This window comes from Heliconius melpomene, chromosome 18 (assembly GCF_056956725.1).
Source record: "Heliconius melpomene rosina isolate 202511_hmr_F chromosome 18, ASM5695672v1, whole genome shotgun sequence".
Taxonomy (NCBI): domain Eukaryota; kingdom Metazoa; phylum Arthropoda; class Insecta; order Lepidoptera; family Nymphalidae; genus Heliconius; species Heliconius melpomene.
Window position 1 is genome coordinate 13617144 of NC_140406.1, and position 18521 is coordinate 13635664.

Here is an 18521-nt window from a genome sequence, read left to right on the forward strand (position 1 = left end):
CTGCGCTTCACTTCACTATCAGAGGTAGGAAATGAAAATATCAAATATTGTAATTACTCGAGCGGAAATCGAAACAACAACCTTTCACATTTACCGTATCACGCTTGATTCCTGCGCCATGATTATCGTATCCTCAAAATCTTCTAGATTCCTTACCAATTTTTCGATATAATTACTACAAATTATTTCGTATTAAATTAATAAGTGTTGGTACTGCATCTTCTGAACAAAATAGCACAAACATTTTCAAAAATAAGGTATAGTGTTAAAAAAAACAAAATGTTTCCAAAAATAAAAGCATAAAAAAAAATAAAAGGAAGTATAATAAACAGAAAGTCGAAGAAAATTTTATTATGTAGTAAAAATCAATATTAAATTACTTAAAGTAAAATATTTATTTAAGTACTTATCATTACGTAAAATTCTTAACTAATAATTCGTAAGTCAATGCTTTTAATACAAATTAAATCCAAAGCGGCCCAAAGTTGAGAACATCTGAACTTGAGTAGCAGCATCTCGAATATTCTCCACTAGAACATTCTACACAAAACTAGAATGATGTATGTACGTTTAAATACGCGAGAGAAGCGCCATTTTGTATCAGTTAAGCGAAAGCAGTCGTAAACGGAACATTGCGAGAATTTAATACAAGGCGCTATAAGCTATAATTGTCGTTGCGTTTAAAAGTGATATTTGAAGAATTTAGCAATGGCTCTTCTTCCATTCTTATTGGATTACGAATTCGAACGTCCTCGCCGTCTGATCGACCAGCACTTCGGCCTGGGTATAACTCCAGATGATTTGCTCAGCGTCGTCACCGGTTCCGCCAACCCTTTGGTAAGCCGGGAGTATTACCGACCATGGCGTCACGTGGCAGCAGCGGCACGGGACTTCGGTTCCAGCATCAAAAATGATAAGGACAAGTTCCAAGTGAACCTCGATGTCCAACACTTCAACCCTGAGGAGATTTCGGTTAAAACTGCCGATGGGTATATCGTCGTCGAGGGAAAGCATGAAGAAAGAAAAGACCAACATGGTTTCATTTCCCGTCAGTTTACCCGCCGCTATGCTTTGCCCGAGGGTTGTACTCCCGATACTGTTGAATCTCGTTTGTCTTCTGATGGGGTATTGACTGTTACTGCCCCACGCAAGGTTCCACTAGCAGTGCAGGGGGAGCGCGCTGTACCAATAACCCAGACGGGACCAGTACGCAAGGAAGTAAAGGACCAGGCGAATGGAGACAAGGCCCAGTAAACTATCACCCATCGCTAAGTCATTCCGTTTTTATTTTAAGACTGATTATTATTTAGTTTAATAAACTAATTTCATTTTATTAAAATTTTGTTGTTTCATTGCTCTATTCTGGTTATCTACTTAATATTGTAATATTTTAGTTTACTTTTTTTAAGTATGTGGGTACTTATTCAAGAATTTATTGATGAAATAATGACTTGCCATTTATTAGTAAATATAATAAGCAATTTTATTTATAAAAAAAGGAAAAATCGAAACGTTCATTGCACAAACCAAATAATCTCACGAAACACTAATGGAGATATACTTTTTGAAATTCCCCTTAGTATACAAGTTCAAATTACTTAATATTGTAGAAGACACAAGACATGAATAACTAGCTTTTATCTAAAAGTACATATATAAAATTAATAAGTGCTAGTCAAAAAAAATATGTGGATGATGGTAACTATCATCGATTTCAATTTTGTCCTAATGCTTCCATGCGGGGGGATAGGAACAGACAGTATTGGGTAGATATTTTACTAGGTTCCCATTTTCACTCTGCCTATTATTTTTAAATTCAATTTATTAGAATAGAAAAATAAACCTGATACAGAGTGAAAAAGTGTATGTGAGCCATTGACCCAGCAGTTCCAACCATATTCATCTCTAGGGCCCCATGATATCCTGACAAAAAATATTACTATATTTACTTAAAAAAGATATGGTGGTTTATATCGCAAACAACGCGAGTTATAGAGGGAATCAAAATTCATAAGGTAGGTATTTCCAGTTGATTTAGAATAATGAAATTTGGTAGCTAAGCTAGCATCTACAGGTAGTATCTACTAGTTCCGGAAAAAATCTGAAAATTATACATTTTACGGTTTAATCTGTGTCCCCCCTAAGGGCCCCTGAGTCACGAGGGCGTCTTATAAAATATATTTTTTAAATAGAATAGTAAGTAGTACTTAGGTACTTACTACGCTCTAAGGATATTTGAAGTGTCCTAAAATTCTAAATACCTAGTGTCTGGCACAACGAAAATCAATACAAGCGGAAGCTCAGTTAACGTTTAGCTCAAGTATATTTGTGCGAATGTGAATTATCGATGCAATGCGTTGATAAGCGGAACTCACCGCCACGCTCTTGCCTCGGCAGAGTAAAGAAATGAAGAAATTAATAAATAATAATTAATTCTCACGAGTTGGAATCAAACCCACAATCGTCGCGTTACAGTCTCAGGAGCCCTAATTTCATTTTAATAATATACTTAATTACTTTACTTCATTTTAATAATATACATAATTACAAAAAATACTACTATATACTAGTAAGATGAAAGTGTTAAGGTTATGAGTTTATTATTCTATGTTCTATATCTATACATATGATTACTTCATAATAGGTCAGATCAAGGCCAGGGCCTTTATTCAGTAGAAATTGTTTATTATTAACATAAAGTTTGTTGGTACAAATGTTTGAAAACCAATATAAATTTTACTTAATCATTTGTATATTAAATATTGTTAAATTTTTTTTTGTAAGAAGTTTCAAAACACACATAAAATAAACAATTTTATTAGAAAATAAAAAAAAACAAATACTATATTACAGTCTCATAAATCAGTCAATTAGAAAAAAATAAATAATAAAAATATCTATGAAATTTATCAAATCACTTGTCAGATTTTTGGTCTGCTGAGTCATCTTTGACTTCCTTTCGCACTGGTCCCGTGTGTGTGATGGGGACACTCCTCTCTCCTTTAAGAGTATCCTTTCTTGACGCTAAAACTGTTAGAACACCATCCGAAGACAATCTTGATTCGATACCTTCATCATTAGTGTCTTCTGGGATCTTAAACCGTCTCACAAACTGCCTAGAAATATATCCATGTTCGTCTTGCTTCTCTTCATGCTTGCCCTCCACAACAATATATCCATTTGACGTTTTAACAGTTATCTCGTCCGGGGCGAAGTGTTGAACGTCCACGTTGATTTGCCACTTGTCCTTTTCCAATTTGATTGATGAACCTGAATCCTTAGTCCACCATACTGGATATCTTGGGATAATCGGGCTTATTGGGGCAGATGTTGCGCTAAACAAGTCCTCAGGTGACAATGTGAGACCGAAGTTTTGGTTAAGAAGACGTCGCGGCCATCGCGGTAGGTCGTACTCGAAAAAGTAAGGTGCCAGAGGCATTTTGTTATTAGTTCAGATCTTTCTTTAGTCGCGTTGGTTTTCAGTATGAATTAATGTAACCTCGATCCTCCTATTTATATGAAGTAATGACGCTAGTGTATTTACGTACCGAATTTTCTAGGTGCAAATGGAACTGCAGCTTCGGGAATGATTCATTTGGTTTGTTTAGACCTAAAATAAAATGTCTTATAAATCGTCTTCTACAAATGTTACAAATATACATGCCTATTTTTACATAGAACAGTCATCAACGTTTGTCAATACATAAAATTAATGTTGACATGCAGTTGAGATACGGATACGTTTTATTTAGTAAATATAAACAATGTTATCTAACGTAATACAACATTATTAGATCATTTTTTATCAGTTGAAGGAGGCTTATCTTCAGTTGTATCAGCACATTCGGATACTTTAGAGTATGTTATAGGTACGACGGTCTCACACGGCCAGTTCACATCACAAGTGTCTCGTTTAGCTGTAATAGTTAAAAACCCATCTTGAGATAGCTGAGATTTTATTTTGTGAGGGTTACAGCCGTCTGGAAGTTTAAATTTACGAACAAATTGTCGTATAATGCAGCCATTTTGTGTTTTTCTCTCCTGTTTCCCTTCAATAATGATATGTTCCGGCCGCGCTTTCACTCTTATTTCGTTCTTAGCGAACTGGTGGACATCAACACATAATTGAAATTTTTCTTTACCAACTTTTATAATAGGTCTGATATTTCGGGTTTGTTTAATCCAAGAATAAAGTTTTGGACGAAGATTAACGCTTAGAAAAGAACTTAAAAGCATTTGTAAAGTTTACACCTTAAATGTCAAATAAATATCACCTCGGCCACGACTTATTCATTTTTGACATATTGATGAAGAGATAATTAATTATTTTAATGTAATATCGATAATTTTAGATATGATTTTTTTTGCATACAATAATAAAATGGATCTTCTAACTAAATAACACATCAATTATTTTTACATATCTTAAATTAGTCAATAAAGTATTATAAATAAAATAGTAGTGTAAATAAAATATTTCAAAAAAAATCACACTAACTATAATCTATATCTATATATATAATCTATAATCTTCTTCCATAACAAAAATATCAAAACAAGTAAAGATGATCGACTGAAAAGTTACATATTCGATCCAGTATACATGGATAGTTGTTCGACGAGTATAATATTTAAAAAATGAAGTATTTTTTATACCAAAAAAAAAAAACGGGTATTTTCAGAAACACTATTTCATTGTACAGCATTACGTAGGCAGAGGAAACTAAGTGTTACTATTGAAATTACTATTGAAGATACTATTGAAGTTACTATTAATACGAAATTCGATTAATAGAAGGAATTCAATTATAATTTTGTTACCAAAGCGAGGAAGAAATTAGAATGCTTCATTTTCTCAATAGGACTCAAACTTACAATTTTTGCATTCCCGTTTGTTATATCATGACAATAATTGTAATATAGTTCGCCAGTACTCAGTTGCTTTAGTTTAATGCTTTGAAACGCTTAATAATTTTAGTTTTACATAAATATGTAAAAAGATATAAATAAAAAATATAACAGTTATATAGTGCAATAAAAGCAATTAGTATTAAGAATGTGTAAAGTAGAATATATCTACTTATTTTGGTTTAGTACTTTTTTATAATAGCTATTGAATTTGAGAATGAGATTTGTATCAGAATGGTTTGTATGTAGAAAATAAAAAATGTATTAATCAAATAAAAGATTTATTTACCTAGTCTTTCTTTCATGGGATGAAAGTTATTTTATAAATTTACCTATGCTATGTGCGGAATATAGTGTCAAGCTAAAATATATTTGTATTTTATATCTAATTTTGTAAAAATGCACTTTAAAATTAAATATTTATTTAAATTATTATAATAATATATATTTTTTTTTCAATGTGCCCTGTAATATTTGATGATAAAACCCGATAAGAATAAGAACACCAAATAGGAATAAAACACAAAATATTGACAAATTAAAATTTATTACAATTTGAAAATAAAATCAGTCTTAGGAGTTACAACGTACCGTAATACACGAAAAGAAATCAGAAATTACTTTTTCTCTTCACCATTTTCATCTTTGACTGCCTTGCGAACTGGACCAGTTTGTTGGATAGGAACACTTCTTTCATTATTAGCAATGGATGACACTCGAGGAGCAGTAACAGAAAGAACGCCATCGGAAGAAAGTTTAGATTCAACGGTATCTGGGTTGCAGCCTTCAGGTAGGGCGTATCTACGTACAAACTGTCTAGAAATATAACCATGTTCGTCCTTCTTCTCTTCGTGTTTACCTTCAACAATTATAAAAGCATCGGCAGTTTTTACAGTGATTTCTTCAGGAGAGAAGTGTTGTACATCGAGATTCACTTGGAATTTATCCTTATCAGCTTTAATGCTGGATCCCACGTCTCGGGCAGCGTTGGCTAATTGGCGCCATGGTCTAAAATAGTCTCTCGACATCAATGGAGTGACGGCAACGGTCAACATGTCGTCAGGGGTAAGCGACAAGCCGAAATCCTGGTCTAGAAGCCTGCTGGGGCGGTATCGTGGGTGGTCGCAGCCAAGCACGAATGGTAGGAGAGACATTTTTGTAGATTAATAGGGAAAATAAAAAAAACACTGAACAGAACACTGAAATTGAATACTTAGTTCGCACCGAGTTGTTTTCGCTTCGATCGCTTGTTTCAAATGGCATGCCGGTCGTTCGCTTCCCGCCGTATTTATACACGCAACGCCATCTATCGATGAGTGGAATATTCTCGAAAACTTGTATTATAGGTACAATGTCCGCTCGTACTGTGTCTTCTCTCGAAATTTCTTGAATTTCGCCGGCCGGCGCGCCTTGTTTGTAAACAATATCGATTCTATTCAACTTTTTGTGTATTTACAACAATTATCTTGGAATTTTCTATATTATTCGATAAAAGTCGTTACAAAAACTTAATTCATTCATTGAGTATTGTTTTATAATTATATGATGACTTTTATAAAATTTTAAACTATTATCTTATATTATTATACAGTTTTCTCGTCTTTTCTCTATATTAGTCGCAGAAGTTTTTACCGTAAAATATTTAATTGTACAAATAATCGACGTATGTTGCAACTTTTAATGTTGGATGACGATATACCTACTCAATATTTTGTCTTTAAATCTTTTGTAAAATCGTGTATCTTAAAACATTGATGAACTTAAATTGAAGTCCATAAGTTAATGAAATATTTTATATTTCCATTTCCTCCGTCTAACGAGAAAGCGCGGTGTTGAGTTCCGCCACTAACGCGGAATGCCTCCAGAATTCGCCAGAAAGTGTGGATTGAAAGTGTTTTTCTGAGAACAGTGTTTTAATACCACGTTCCCAGTTTCCTTCTACCCTATAAATGCCTATTTTCTTGATGTTACTAAATCTGAGCAAATATATTTCATTTTTTTTTAATTTATATAATAAATGGTGGTAATAGGTGTGTAATAAGAAAACCCTTTTATAGTTATGCTTAGTAAAATGATTTTAATATAAATTTACTTTATACTTATTGCATATATATTAGAAATAATAACTATTTTAAAATGATGACGTGATAACGATATTTATTTTAATAAATCTTAATGACAGTGGGAGATAACTGATAACAATATCTCATGGAATCCTATTACACGGCTGACCTACCTCAATGGGAAAATGTGCGAAGGTTCGAGATTTTGCTCGAATGTACGCGCGCGGTCAACGTACTTCGCATGGCTTATCTGCAGAGGTACAGAACATTTGGCTGTATTTTTGTATATTTATTTTCGTATTCCGGGGATAGCATGGTAGGCAAAGGAAACCTGGAATCCTAAAGACACTACGTTCTCATTAAGACACTTTCGTTCCTAAGTTGGAACTTACTCCGCCATTTAACAAGCAACGGACTGGTTGTTGAATGGCTGGAATGGAAATGGAATGGTGGAAACGCTAACAATAGCATAATTAATATGACATACTTACTTTAGTTAGTTTACTAGAAGGACTTTAGTTCACAAATTGACAAAACAATTAAATTTGAATTTCTTAAAAATAAAATAAAATATATTTCTAAGAATTCAATTGCTACGCGCATCTGGCACTAATATTATCCAGAATAAAGTACTAGAATAATCTACTCCTTACCAGATGGCGCTGTTCGTATAAAAGCTGGCGCGCGTAAAATTTATGTCATATTTCAATTGAACACAGAAGTGAACGCTTACTTTATTTCACGAGTTTTAAACTTTCGAGTGTGCGTTTTCGTATCTTCTTAAGTTTATTCCTCAAGTTATTGATTAGAAGAAGAAATGTCTCTGCTACCGTATTTGTTCGACGATTACTCTTTTAGACGACCTCGTCGTCTCATCGACCAGGATTTCGGTTTGGGATTGACACCTGATGATCTTCTTACGGTTGCGGCAGGACCTCTACTTTCAAGAGAATATTATAGACCCTGGCGTCATATGGCAGCCGCAGCAAGAGACCTAGGTTCCAATATCAAATCTGATGCAGACAAATTCCAAATCAACTTGGACGTCCAGCATTTCTCTCCTGAAGAAATATCCGTTAAGACAGCTGACGGTTTCGTTGTAGTTGAGGGTAAACATGAGGAAAAACAAGACCAACACGGATACGTTTCTCGCCAATTTGTCAGGAGATATGCTTTACCAGAGGGTACACTACCAGAAACCGTCGAATCTCGTTTGTCCTCTGATGGTGTCTTAACAATAACCGCGCCCAAGAAAGTTCCAGAAGCTATTAAAGGAGAGAGGAAGGTGCCTATAGCTCAAACCGGTCCAGTTCGTAAAGAAATCAAGGATCAAAACGAGGGATCCAGTGATTGTAAGCAATAAATAATCATTCCAAAGATAGGCAGTGTCGTTTAAGACTGATAATTTGTGTATGCTTGAGTATTATTGTGGTAATACGTGAATAAATTTTCTTTTTTTTTCAATTTTAAATTGTTTCATTTCCTTTCTTTTTTAGAAGTGACCTCTTTTCCGAGTAAGTACTCTTTCTCACTTATATACTTGTACAATATTCGCTATAATTAAAATTACTTTTCCATCTTCTTTTCGTTTATTTATCTAATCAAAAGTGTGTTTGTAAAACACATAAATAAGTTTAAAAAATAAATTATTTAATACATTTGATAATTAACAATATTCTTGATCGAATATTATGTTTATATTATAATAGTTGAAATAAATAAATAGTATGTATATACACACTTAATTGCAAATATTGAATATATACAAACTACCTACATACTTACCTTACTTACAACAACAAGGAAATAGATATCTGCATTGGTATTAGATTTCCTTATCCATTACCATTATACTAGAATAAATATTATAATATAGGATATCTAAATTAAATAAATTGAGGCCGGTCGCAGCGCAGGCGCATAAAGTGTGCCTGTGTGTGTCTTTTAGGAAGGATTCAGGAGGACGAAACTTCATCGGAAGAATAGTATGAAAGCTCTGGTTGTTTCTCATATAGGTAAGAATATTTTTAACATACTGAGATTTCTTTTGATGTGAATTCTCCTTTGAAGTATTTCATGGATTGTTTGAATATTGATTTTGTTTCTCTTTGTTTTCTTCCCAAGTTTTTTTATAATGCGTTGATTCACTTAACTCATTTTTGTCAAAATATTTAAAGTATTCGCGTTATTCTACGAAAATTTGCCAAGTAATTCATGTAGTAATGAAATCTATAATTAAAGCCTTAATTTGAATATTTACGTTCCACACTGCAAAGAACAATTACTAACTTTCGACAGACGCAATCTTCAGCAAATCGAAGAAATTAACAAAATTCTTCATTGGGTTACTTCTAAAAGGATTAAATGTTACTTACCATAACAAAATAAAACAACAATATATTTTATATGAACCCTTTATTATCTACAACAAAATGACAGAACCTTGTAAGTGGGTAAATAATACAATTGATGTAATCGTGTATAAACAGTTTTACTTAGAAGCTCTGTTACCGCATATCACTACCGTGCTGCTTACAAGTCAATATCGGCTTGAAATTAGACTAATATTATAAATATTATTATAATTACTTTTAAAAAATGCATGTACTTTAAAGGGAAATACCAATTTTATTGGTTTGTTCAACTAAATTTCATTGGTTTAAAAATAATTTATGAAACTGTAATTGAAATAAAATTTGTTACTTTTTTAGTACTTAGTTATGTTTAACACAAAACGCTGAATATATATTTATTATCTAAGAACCCAAATATGTTATTTAGGAAAATAAAAAAAAATAAAATACATTAGATATTTCCAAATAGATATAATATCATATGTTAGATATTTCCAAACCGATATTAAATTTCTACAATAATAAACGTATTGCTATACATTGAGTCTACGTCTCTGCACATCAATTGACTAATGTAGACGATAATATGGACTACGCGATTTGTTTAACTTTTGACAAAGGTGAGAAATAGATAGATACACCTTTTATATTCAAGCTTTATTCTACATATCGTGCAATCTATATTATGTCTTTACTTACTACCACACAACAATTTTTAAGCGACAGATTATAAAAAATTATAGACAGATAACAAAATATACAGAAAAAGAAAATATTTTTACAATAACATTTTTCAGTTATAAATAATTAACACATTCGTAATATACATTTTTGTAGACAATAATTAATTTTATATTTAATGTGCATGATGAACACGTAATTTTTGATAATTTTATTTCAATTTTATCCTGATCGAAATTGGCTACATTTGTTCGTATTCATTTTTCATCTTTAAACAAAGATTTTCATCATTCAACACTATCCGTCTCAGAATTTCAAAACTGAAATATTCTTGAAAAAAATTGGGGCATTAATTAAGTTATCGCAAACAACAAAACAAATTATTGTTTGTAATGTTTTCTAAAATTCCTGCTATATTTTGTACGGCTTTAATCACGAACGAGTACAATAGTAGCCAATTTCAATAATATTTTGCTTATATTTTTTTAAATATTTCAAAATACGACCAATCGTTGTGTCATTAATAATAATACAGTTTGCTTCATTTTATATTTTAATATTTATAATACTGTTACAATAAATATCTTAAATTTAAAATATATGTGCCGTGCTCTGTGTAAATAATCAACAATTTTAATATTTAGTTAAATAATCGGATTTATTCAAGTGTCCGTAATTCTATGATATCTATGTACATGGAAGGCATGAGGCGTGCGATTTATTTATAATCTGCAATATAAACCTTAACATGAATAAATTATATCTAATTTGAATATAAAATAACTTCAAATAATTATTTAGAAAGTATAATTTAGAAACATTTTACCTATTTTTATATACTATTCTATGTTATAGTTTACGCCACGGCTGCTACTCTAGGAATATGATAAGTACAAAATTGAGCTTTATTGATATGTATCGTTTCAATTTCGCTAGTTTTGTGTCAATAGTGACGTCATTGTTATAAAATTATGCAACGAAATGTACTTTTAAATTGTTAATAATATCATTTTATATAAATAATTAAGATCATTTAACTTTCTATTAAGTGCCTAGAGTTAACCAAGATCCATAATTTTTTTTCAATCTATCGATGTGAAAACAAAATAAAGAGAAATTTAAATATTAATCTTTTAAAAGTTACTGTGATTTTGGTAATACATACATACATTATTTAATATAAAAACAGACAAGGCATATATAAATTACCCTATAAACATCTAACAACGTACAACAAAGCATATTGAAAAAAAATACGTTTAAATAATTTTTACTACAATTATCGACAAATATACATGGACCTGTCTTTTTAAATTGATGTGCATAATATGCTTATGAATGGAGAAAATGCTTTTTTATTTTTTTTCATAACTTTTTTGTTTTAACTAAATTATGCACATTCGGTAAATATTGTGCGCGTAAGAAATTCAGAAATATAATGGAAGAAGCTCTTGCTTTTAAAATTTTAGTGATGTAATGATAAAGCTTGTCCACATATAAATGTCAACCACAATAATATCATAGTATAGGACGAGTAGAGACAAGTATCTTTCATATATATAAATTTTCGTAAAAATTAAAAACAACGCAAATTATCTTTCTAAGTAACATTTTAAAATTATTGATAATTTAAAATTAATAAATCTTCTTTTTCACTTTATTTTATGGATTAGACATCCATACTTATACTCTTTGCCTCTACTCTTGATGTCTGATTTGATAATTTCAACGATTTACCATTTAATATTTAATAATTAAGTATTACAGTAAATATTCTATAAACATTAAAAATTATATATTAGTCTAAATTGATATGTTTCGTTTAGAATTTTTAATTCGATTTTACACATTTACTAATAAATTGCTCAATTTTGAATATAATTGATAAATAAAATAGGACTATGCCTTTTTTTAGGATAATATATGTATAAGCTATTAAGTATAATATTTAATTTCCAGTGTTACTTAATCGAATGTTAATAAACATTTAATTTAGTAACAATCTAATGTTTACCGGTACGTGTTTGTAATGCAAAATATATTTATTATATTTTAGCATTATTTTTTAAATCTTTTAACGTTATACCGGAAGCTACAATCCTAACTGTTCCTAAAAGAAAGCAACCAAGTAAATGAACGTCTAGTTTTTTTTGTACATTAACAGTTATAAGAAACTAACAGATCTACTTCATTACAAGTTTTTAAACACAAAACTCTAGACTACTTCAAATTAAAGCTTCTCTCGTTACCAAATAAAGCATTACCGTCTGTAATGTTTCAATTATATATTTATCTAAGTGTTCTAAGTAATGCTAGTGACAGGTTGCAACAACGTTGGTTTTACTTTATTTAATTTTTTTTATCAGCTTCACGCTGCATTCCACACGTAGCAGGTTAGGCAGAGGGTGTGAGTGTGAAGACACTCCGCTACCTACTTTCCGTCGAATTCTGGAAACATTGAGTGGCGGAACTCTCCACCGCGCTTTGCCTTGATATTAAAGCGAAGAATTGAAAATATTAAATATTTCATATCCTCGAGTTAGCCAGGAATAGAACCCACAACCTGTCGCGTCACAGACTGCGCCACGACTGGCCTCGTATAATGATGATTATTTCTTTTTGTTTTAATTTTCTATTTTTATATCACCAACGTTGTTGAACACCTGCTCGCGTGTCCTAATAGTGCGTTCACATTTATAACCTCTACTTACACTTATCTAACAGAAAGGCGCATTTCTACAACAGACTACTCCTATGTAAAATATCCTTTACAATTAGATTCTACTAAATATTTCAAAGAAAGTCCCCAAAAACACATAAAGGAAAGAAATATTTAAAATAATTGAATACCGAATATATAAAATATTTAAAATAATACGGTAAGATAAAAGGGGTTGGGCTTAAATGAGGCAAATGAGCTGAAAAAAGCTACAATATTTATATAAGTAATATAATAAAAAAGTTTTGTGGGGTAATATGAATCATTTGATAATAAATGTTAAAAAACTTGTAACAGTTACAATAGAAGACGGATCGTTAAGTCAGTTGTACATTTAATATAACGAATTTGAAGATTTAGGTACGCCAATAGAAAACCAGGTGACCCGCACTCTCGTTCCATAGAAAAAAAAAACAAGTATGTAGACTATTATTTTGTGAGTATAAAAAACATTTTTAAAAGGACTAACCAATATTATATCAGATTCATAGCCCCCTCACAAACCACCAAGTAAAGAAAACACTAACAGTGTAAAAGGCATAGTACACTTATTTACAAAACCCAGCCTTAAAGATCGACCTACAAGCACCAGTTCTAAGTCGAAATTAAAATGAAAAACACTTAACTATGATATGTTTAGTTCATCTCAGTCTTCATACTACTACTAGAGTCAGTCCTAAACTAATGGATTTTCCAATCCCATAAGAAAAGGACGCGATTTTTCCAAAACATAAAACACCAAAAAGCATCTCCGAATCAAAATACACTATAGAAAAATATTTAGGTATAATTGCGACGAGTTCATTTAAAGTATATATTGTAATCTTCACAGCTTTTTTGATATGTAACGTTTTATATACATTTAGTCTTATATCTAAATCGGTGTTGTTTCGTGCGTTTCCTAAAGCGAGTGCCTGATTATAATTAACATCTATAATTTCATTAAATCTATAACATTCGAAAATAGACAATACAAAATCTTCTACAATATACTCTGAGAAAGGAACAACGTCTAATGTATTCGAATGAGTGAATAAATTCGTTAAGCAATTGACGATATTTTTGATGTTGATTATAATATCATTATAATTGATAAGTGCAAAGTTTAAATTGTTAAGAAAGGATTTTAATATCTTGTATATATTACCTAGAAGAATACCACCTTCTTTAGAGATGTACTCCAGAATAAAATGTATATAAATCTCTTTGAAATTAATGACAATAGAGAATATTAGGGTAAATAAGAATATACGAATCTGTTTCATATTGGACAATAATGTCAAGATACATATTAAAATATAAAGGGACGTCAAAGGTCTATTAGCACTGATGGCGGAGCTGGGCGGTGCTGGGTACACTACGTCGACTTCAGCTATTTTGAAGATTGATAGTAATAAGTGAGATGATATATCCTCGTGCTGGGAGTTGATACGAGATTTGACTATTTTGAGGACGTCGATACAGGCCTCCTGGAATAAAGTTGATTAATATTATTAACTTAATTAATATTAAATAACAAGTCTGAGTAGGCGTGCAATACCATGTATTGTACCACTTTCGTTTGCTTAGAGACAACAAAATTATAGTCTAACAACAAAACATTTTGTCCATACATAAAAATTAAGTAATTTAGAAAGTGGAAATGTTAAAATAAATAAACATATTAAAATTTTAAAATACCTTTTCTCTATCGAGCAACCCCTCTCCCGCTTCTTTGAGAGCGTCTTGTTCTTTAGGGGGCACGCTGGCTGATATGATCACATTCTCATTGCTGATGTTGAACAAAGTAAGAGTGCAGTTTGTCTGAAAAATAAAGAAATAATTAATATTCACAATAATTAATATTAACAGGATACATTTAAAAACAAACCACTCATAAGTCTCTTGCATGTGGGTAAAAGACCGAAGGGGTGTTTGTATGCTACACATCTGATTGGATACGAGTTAGCGTAGCGTAGTTAAATTTGACTGGGAATCAGAATCTACCAGGGAAAAGTTTTAATTGAGAGAAAGCAAATTATCTATAAATCTATGCACTACAATTAGCATATTTAATCACCTCTCCATGATGAACAAAGTGTAGATACTGCTGCAGTAGCCGCACCGCGTCCTCTGCCCCAAGGCCAGTGTGAGGTCGCAGTAGAGCCTCGTCCACCGCGCTGAAGCCCAGCAACAAGTACACGCCTTCTGGTAGCTTGTATTCTCCTGGAATTTGTTTATTTTGCACTGTTAAGTGAGAAAAACTTCATAGAAATTACTTGGATTTCAACAAACTTTAATTAAATCAGAAATTTATTTAGAAGCTCCTTCAGATTAATTTCAGTTAGTTTGAGCTGAATTAAAAACATTTTAATACCAGAACTCACCAGGATTAGGCCTCATACAGATAAACGATCCAGAGTAGCAATAGCAACGTCCCCTGTAAGCCTGGTAGGCGGGTGCCGCGTGTGAGTAGTGCGCCAGGCGCGACGAGCACGGCGCGCGCGGCACGCACGCCACCTTGCAGGATACTTGGAGAGACACCTCGCAAACGCACAGGTCTGTGCATTCTGCTAGCTCCGCTGAACGGTATAACTGGAATATTTTTATATTTTTAAGTATCATTTACACATAAAAGAAAAGAAAAAGACTGGAAAGAGAAAAATGTAGCCAGAATCGGTAACAAAGTATGGCTTTATTAGCTAGAACGATTTCCAAGAGGCGGTTGAATTTAATTTTTTTATACCTACTATGAAAGTTTACTTAACCTGGACATACGGAAAAATAAAGTTGAAGCAGCGTACTTAATAAATAGCTCTTCTATAATAAATATTCTGTTGTCAACGTCTTACTAAATACATAAAATAATAATTTAACATACATTCCACTGGGAATATTAAACTTGGCATAATAATCAAAATACATATCTACAGATACAAACTCACTCGTCTCGTTTCCCCCATCTTAATATACTGCGCCTGATCATCGCTCTCCGGTTTCTTAACTATACAGTACTTCGTCGGTTCCAACGTGGTTGTCGGACGAGGAGTGGTTGTTGTGGTTGTTGTAGTCGTGGTTGTTGTGGTTGTCGTCGTTGTTGTGGTTGTTGCTGGGGTTGTGGTAGTGCTGGCTTCGGTTACTGGCTCGGATATTTGGGCCACTTCGTTGGGCCCAATCGTTTGTTCAGACATAGTAGTTATTGGGCTCAGTTCCTCTCGGTTTTCCTGAAAAATGGACAATAAGTAAATTTGTTTAAATTGTTTATAAATGGAATTATTTTTTAAAGATAAAGAATTGATTAATATAAAATTTGAATAAAATTGTGCAGTAATTACGAATTTCTTCTTATTGCATAATTACAAGAAGCGATGTCTATATAATAGACGGAAAACGAGGAACCCCGCTGGATGCGGAAAGCAGACTAAAAAATATATTTATTTTGAATACCTGCATAACATCGACTTGAGGCACTTCATACTGCGTCGTATGACGATGATGGTGGGTTGTAGTCTTGTGGTGGATCGGTGGTTCTGGGGGTAACGTGATGTATCTGATGCCATTGTCGAAAGGCGTCGTAGTCAGCAATGATCCGTAGGTCTTCACGTGGTAATCGCTTTGGGATTCAACTGGAAAGGCAAATTTATTTTCTACTTAAAACAAGTATTTGCCAGTTTTCAAATGTTCACATCATCCAACTGTAAACGCGACAGCTTTAGGTTCGATTCTCAGTCGGACGAATTAATTATTTTCATTTCTTCGCTAATGGAACCAAAGCGCGTCTCGCAAATTGGGTAGAAAATTGGGAGAAGAGATCACTAGTTGACCTCTGCGTACGCTGCTATAAAGGAGATGAAGCGTGAGCCAGTCTTACCGACACAAGGATTAAGCCACAACAGCCTCTGCCAGCCTAAACAATCGTACAGCTGAGCGAAGTCAGTCCCCCGACAGGCGCAGGCAGCTCGGAGCTGGGTACCCAGTATCGCTACAACAGCTGCACGGCAAGCTGCTGGGGAACCAGCACAGCCCTGAGTCACTGCGTCCACTGCACACCATTGTTCGTAGTTTTCTAGGCGAATCCTGGAAAATGTTAATGAATGCTAATTAAAATGGAGAATGAGTTGATTCTGAGAATCGAACCCGCCTATAGGTACTATTTTATTATACTTGTTTGTTATATCTTATTTTTCACAATAATTACAAATAGATTATAAAAAACGATTTACTATAATAAAAAAGAAAATATACTTCAGCCTTATAACACAATCCCTTTTGTACTGAAAATTGAATATTTTCAGGTACATACTAGATGTATATATATGAAAATAGGCAACAAGATACAAATATTTTGGCATGCGAGGCACACGTGTTACGTACGTAGGGGAAGACGCTGATTAATTTACAAAGTAAACAGTCGCTCCGTGTACTCTATAATATGAGAGCATGTAAAATTGTATAATGTATTATATTGTTGCTTGTGATAACACATTACTTTCTAGAAGATAATATTGTAGGATTAGAGAAAAAATTGCTTGGTAATAGCTGTTGCCAGCGGCTAAGTTGAAATCTAAATGATTAATCGTATTTTTTAGCGTCATGCTATACAAGATATATCTCGTACTTAGCAGGGGAGGCAGAGGGAACCTGGGAACCTAGTGTTGAGTCACTCCGTTCTCAATAAGACACCGGTTTTTATATATTAAGATACCGATCCTCTCTTTCCGACGAATTCTTGAGGCACTGCGTGTTGAGTGGCGAAACTCACCACCGACCTTTGCCTTGTTACCAGAGCGAGGAAATGAAAATATTAAATACATCCTCTCAAACATGGAATGCAGTCAGTGTAGAGTACTTAACTACGTCTTCATTTTGTTTTTTATACTTCATTTTCCTAAATTATCTGAGCAAAATTATTATAAAAAACTAAAAATGCTCCAAAATATTGTTTGTCCATAAAATATCGTCACCGTAATTTGCACTTTGCACTAGTAGGGGCGAAAAATTAAACGGCCAAAATTGAAAACTAGAAACAAGGGACCGCGGGCAGCGGGCAGCGGGCAGTCTCATTGCGGTCAACTGCAAATTGATTGGACGGTCTGTCAATCCGCTTTATCAGTGGAAATACGCTTCCAAATATTTGCTCTACGTTATGTGTTATTAAATATAGATAGGTATTTAACTTTTGTGTTTTGTTAGGTTTGACTCAAAGACTTGTGCTCACTTCGGTAACAAGACAAGGCACGGCGATGAGTTACTAGCGACGAGTACTGCCGGAAGACAATAAATGTCTCGAAAATAGGTGGAGCGTGGAGAAAAGAGTGCATAGTAAAAATAGTTAATAATGGACATTGAATAGTGAATACATTAGATAGTCAAGGTTGGCACCTATAAATACTTGGCTTTTTAATAAAAATGCTTTCGTCTGCGGCTTCGCCCCTGTAGTCAAATGGAAATAATACAAATGTGATCGCATTTATAGTGGGTTACCTCGAAAAGTTGTAATATAGAGCCTTCGTTGATAAATGGTCTATCCATAAAATAATTTTCCAATAAGAACCAGTAGTTCCTGAGATTCTGACTCCCACAAAACAAACTCTTATGCTTTATATAATTAGCATAGACAGAAATTGGCCATTCCCAAATAAATTGCCATTTATTGAATGTTATTAGTTTTTTTAACTAAAATTTATATCTTCCACAATTTTTAATGTCAAAAAGGTCTATTAACAATGGCTCAACACATTCTCTGAAACACGTCGGAGTTCATCAGTACATCCATTAAGTTCTGATTGGAGTGGGCGTTGCTTAATCTAACCAATC

General features: G+C 32.8%; 3 protein-coding genes and 4 pseudogenes across 8 annotated transcripts in view; 2 read left to right on the forward strand and 5 right to left on the reverse strand.

Moving 5' to 3' along the window:
- Positions 1-18521, reverse strand: part of P5cr-2 (Pyrroline-5-carboxylate reductase-like 2) — a 379085-nt gene that overhangs the window by 358010 nt on the left and 2554 nt on the right. The window lies entirely within an intron of this gene.
- On the forward strand, positions 589-1339 carry LOC146529649 (protein lethal(2)essential for life pseudogene; annotated as a pseudogene). Its single transcript, XR_014879037.1, has one exon. The product of XR_014879037.1 is annotated as a protein lethal(2)essential for life pseudogene (transcript).
- LOC146529650 (protein lethal(2)essential for life pseudogene) lies at positions 2802-3511 on the reverse strand (annotated as a pseudogene).
- On the reverse strand, positions 3796-4236 carry LOC146529651 (heat shock protein 26-like). Its single transcript, XM_085201961.1, has one exon. The coding sequence runs from the start codon at positions 4234-4236 to the stop codon at positions 3796-3798; it is 441 nt and encodes a 146-aa protein (XP_085058087.1).
- LOC146529652 (protein lethal(2)essential for life pseudogene) lies at positions 5437-6180 on the reverse strand (annotated as a pseudogene). Its single transcript, XR_014879039.1, has one exon. The product of XR_014879039.1 is annotated as a protein lethal(2)essential for life pseudogene (transcript).
- On the forward strand, positions 7665-8435 carry LOC146529653 (protein lethal(2)essential for life pseudogene; annotated as a pseudogene). The gene has a single exon (XR_014879038.1). The product of XR_014879038.1 is annotated as a protein lethal(2)essential for life pseudogene (transcript).
- The window catches only part of LOC146529654 (uncharacterized), a 137335-nt gene continuing 131432 nt past the window's right edge, over positions 12619-18521 (reverse strand). For all 3 annotated transcript variants that reach the window (XM_085202231.1, XM_085202229.1, XM_085202230.1), the window contains 7 exons: positions 16576-16781; positions 16152-16330; positions 15650-15928; positions 15092-15299; positions 14785-14930; positions 14406-14528; positions 12619-14194 (listed from right to left, as the gene is read on the reverse strand). In XM_085202231.1, the coding sequence (XP_085058357.1) occupies positions 13379-14194; positions 14406-14528; positions 14785-14930; positions 15092-15299; positions 15650-15928; positions 16152-16330; positions 16576-16781 (1957 nt within the window). In that variant the 3' untranslated portion in view covers positions 12619-13378. The remainder of the gene's footprint in view (positions 14195-14405; positions 14529-14784; positions 14931-15091; positions 15300-15649; positions 15929-16151; positions 16331-16575; positions 16782-18521) is intronic.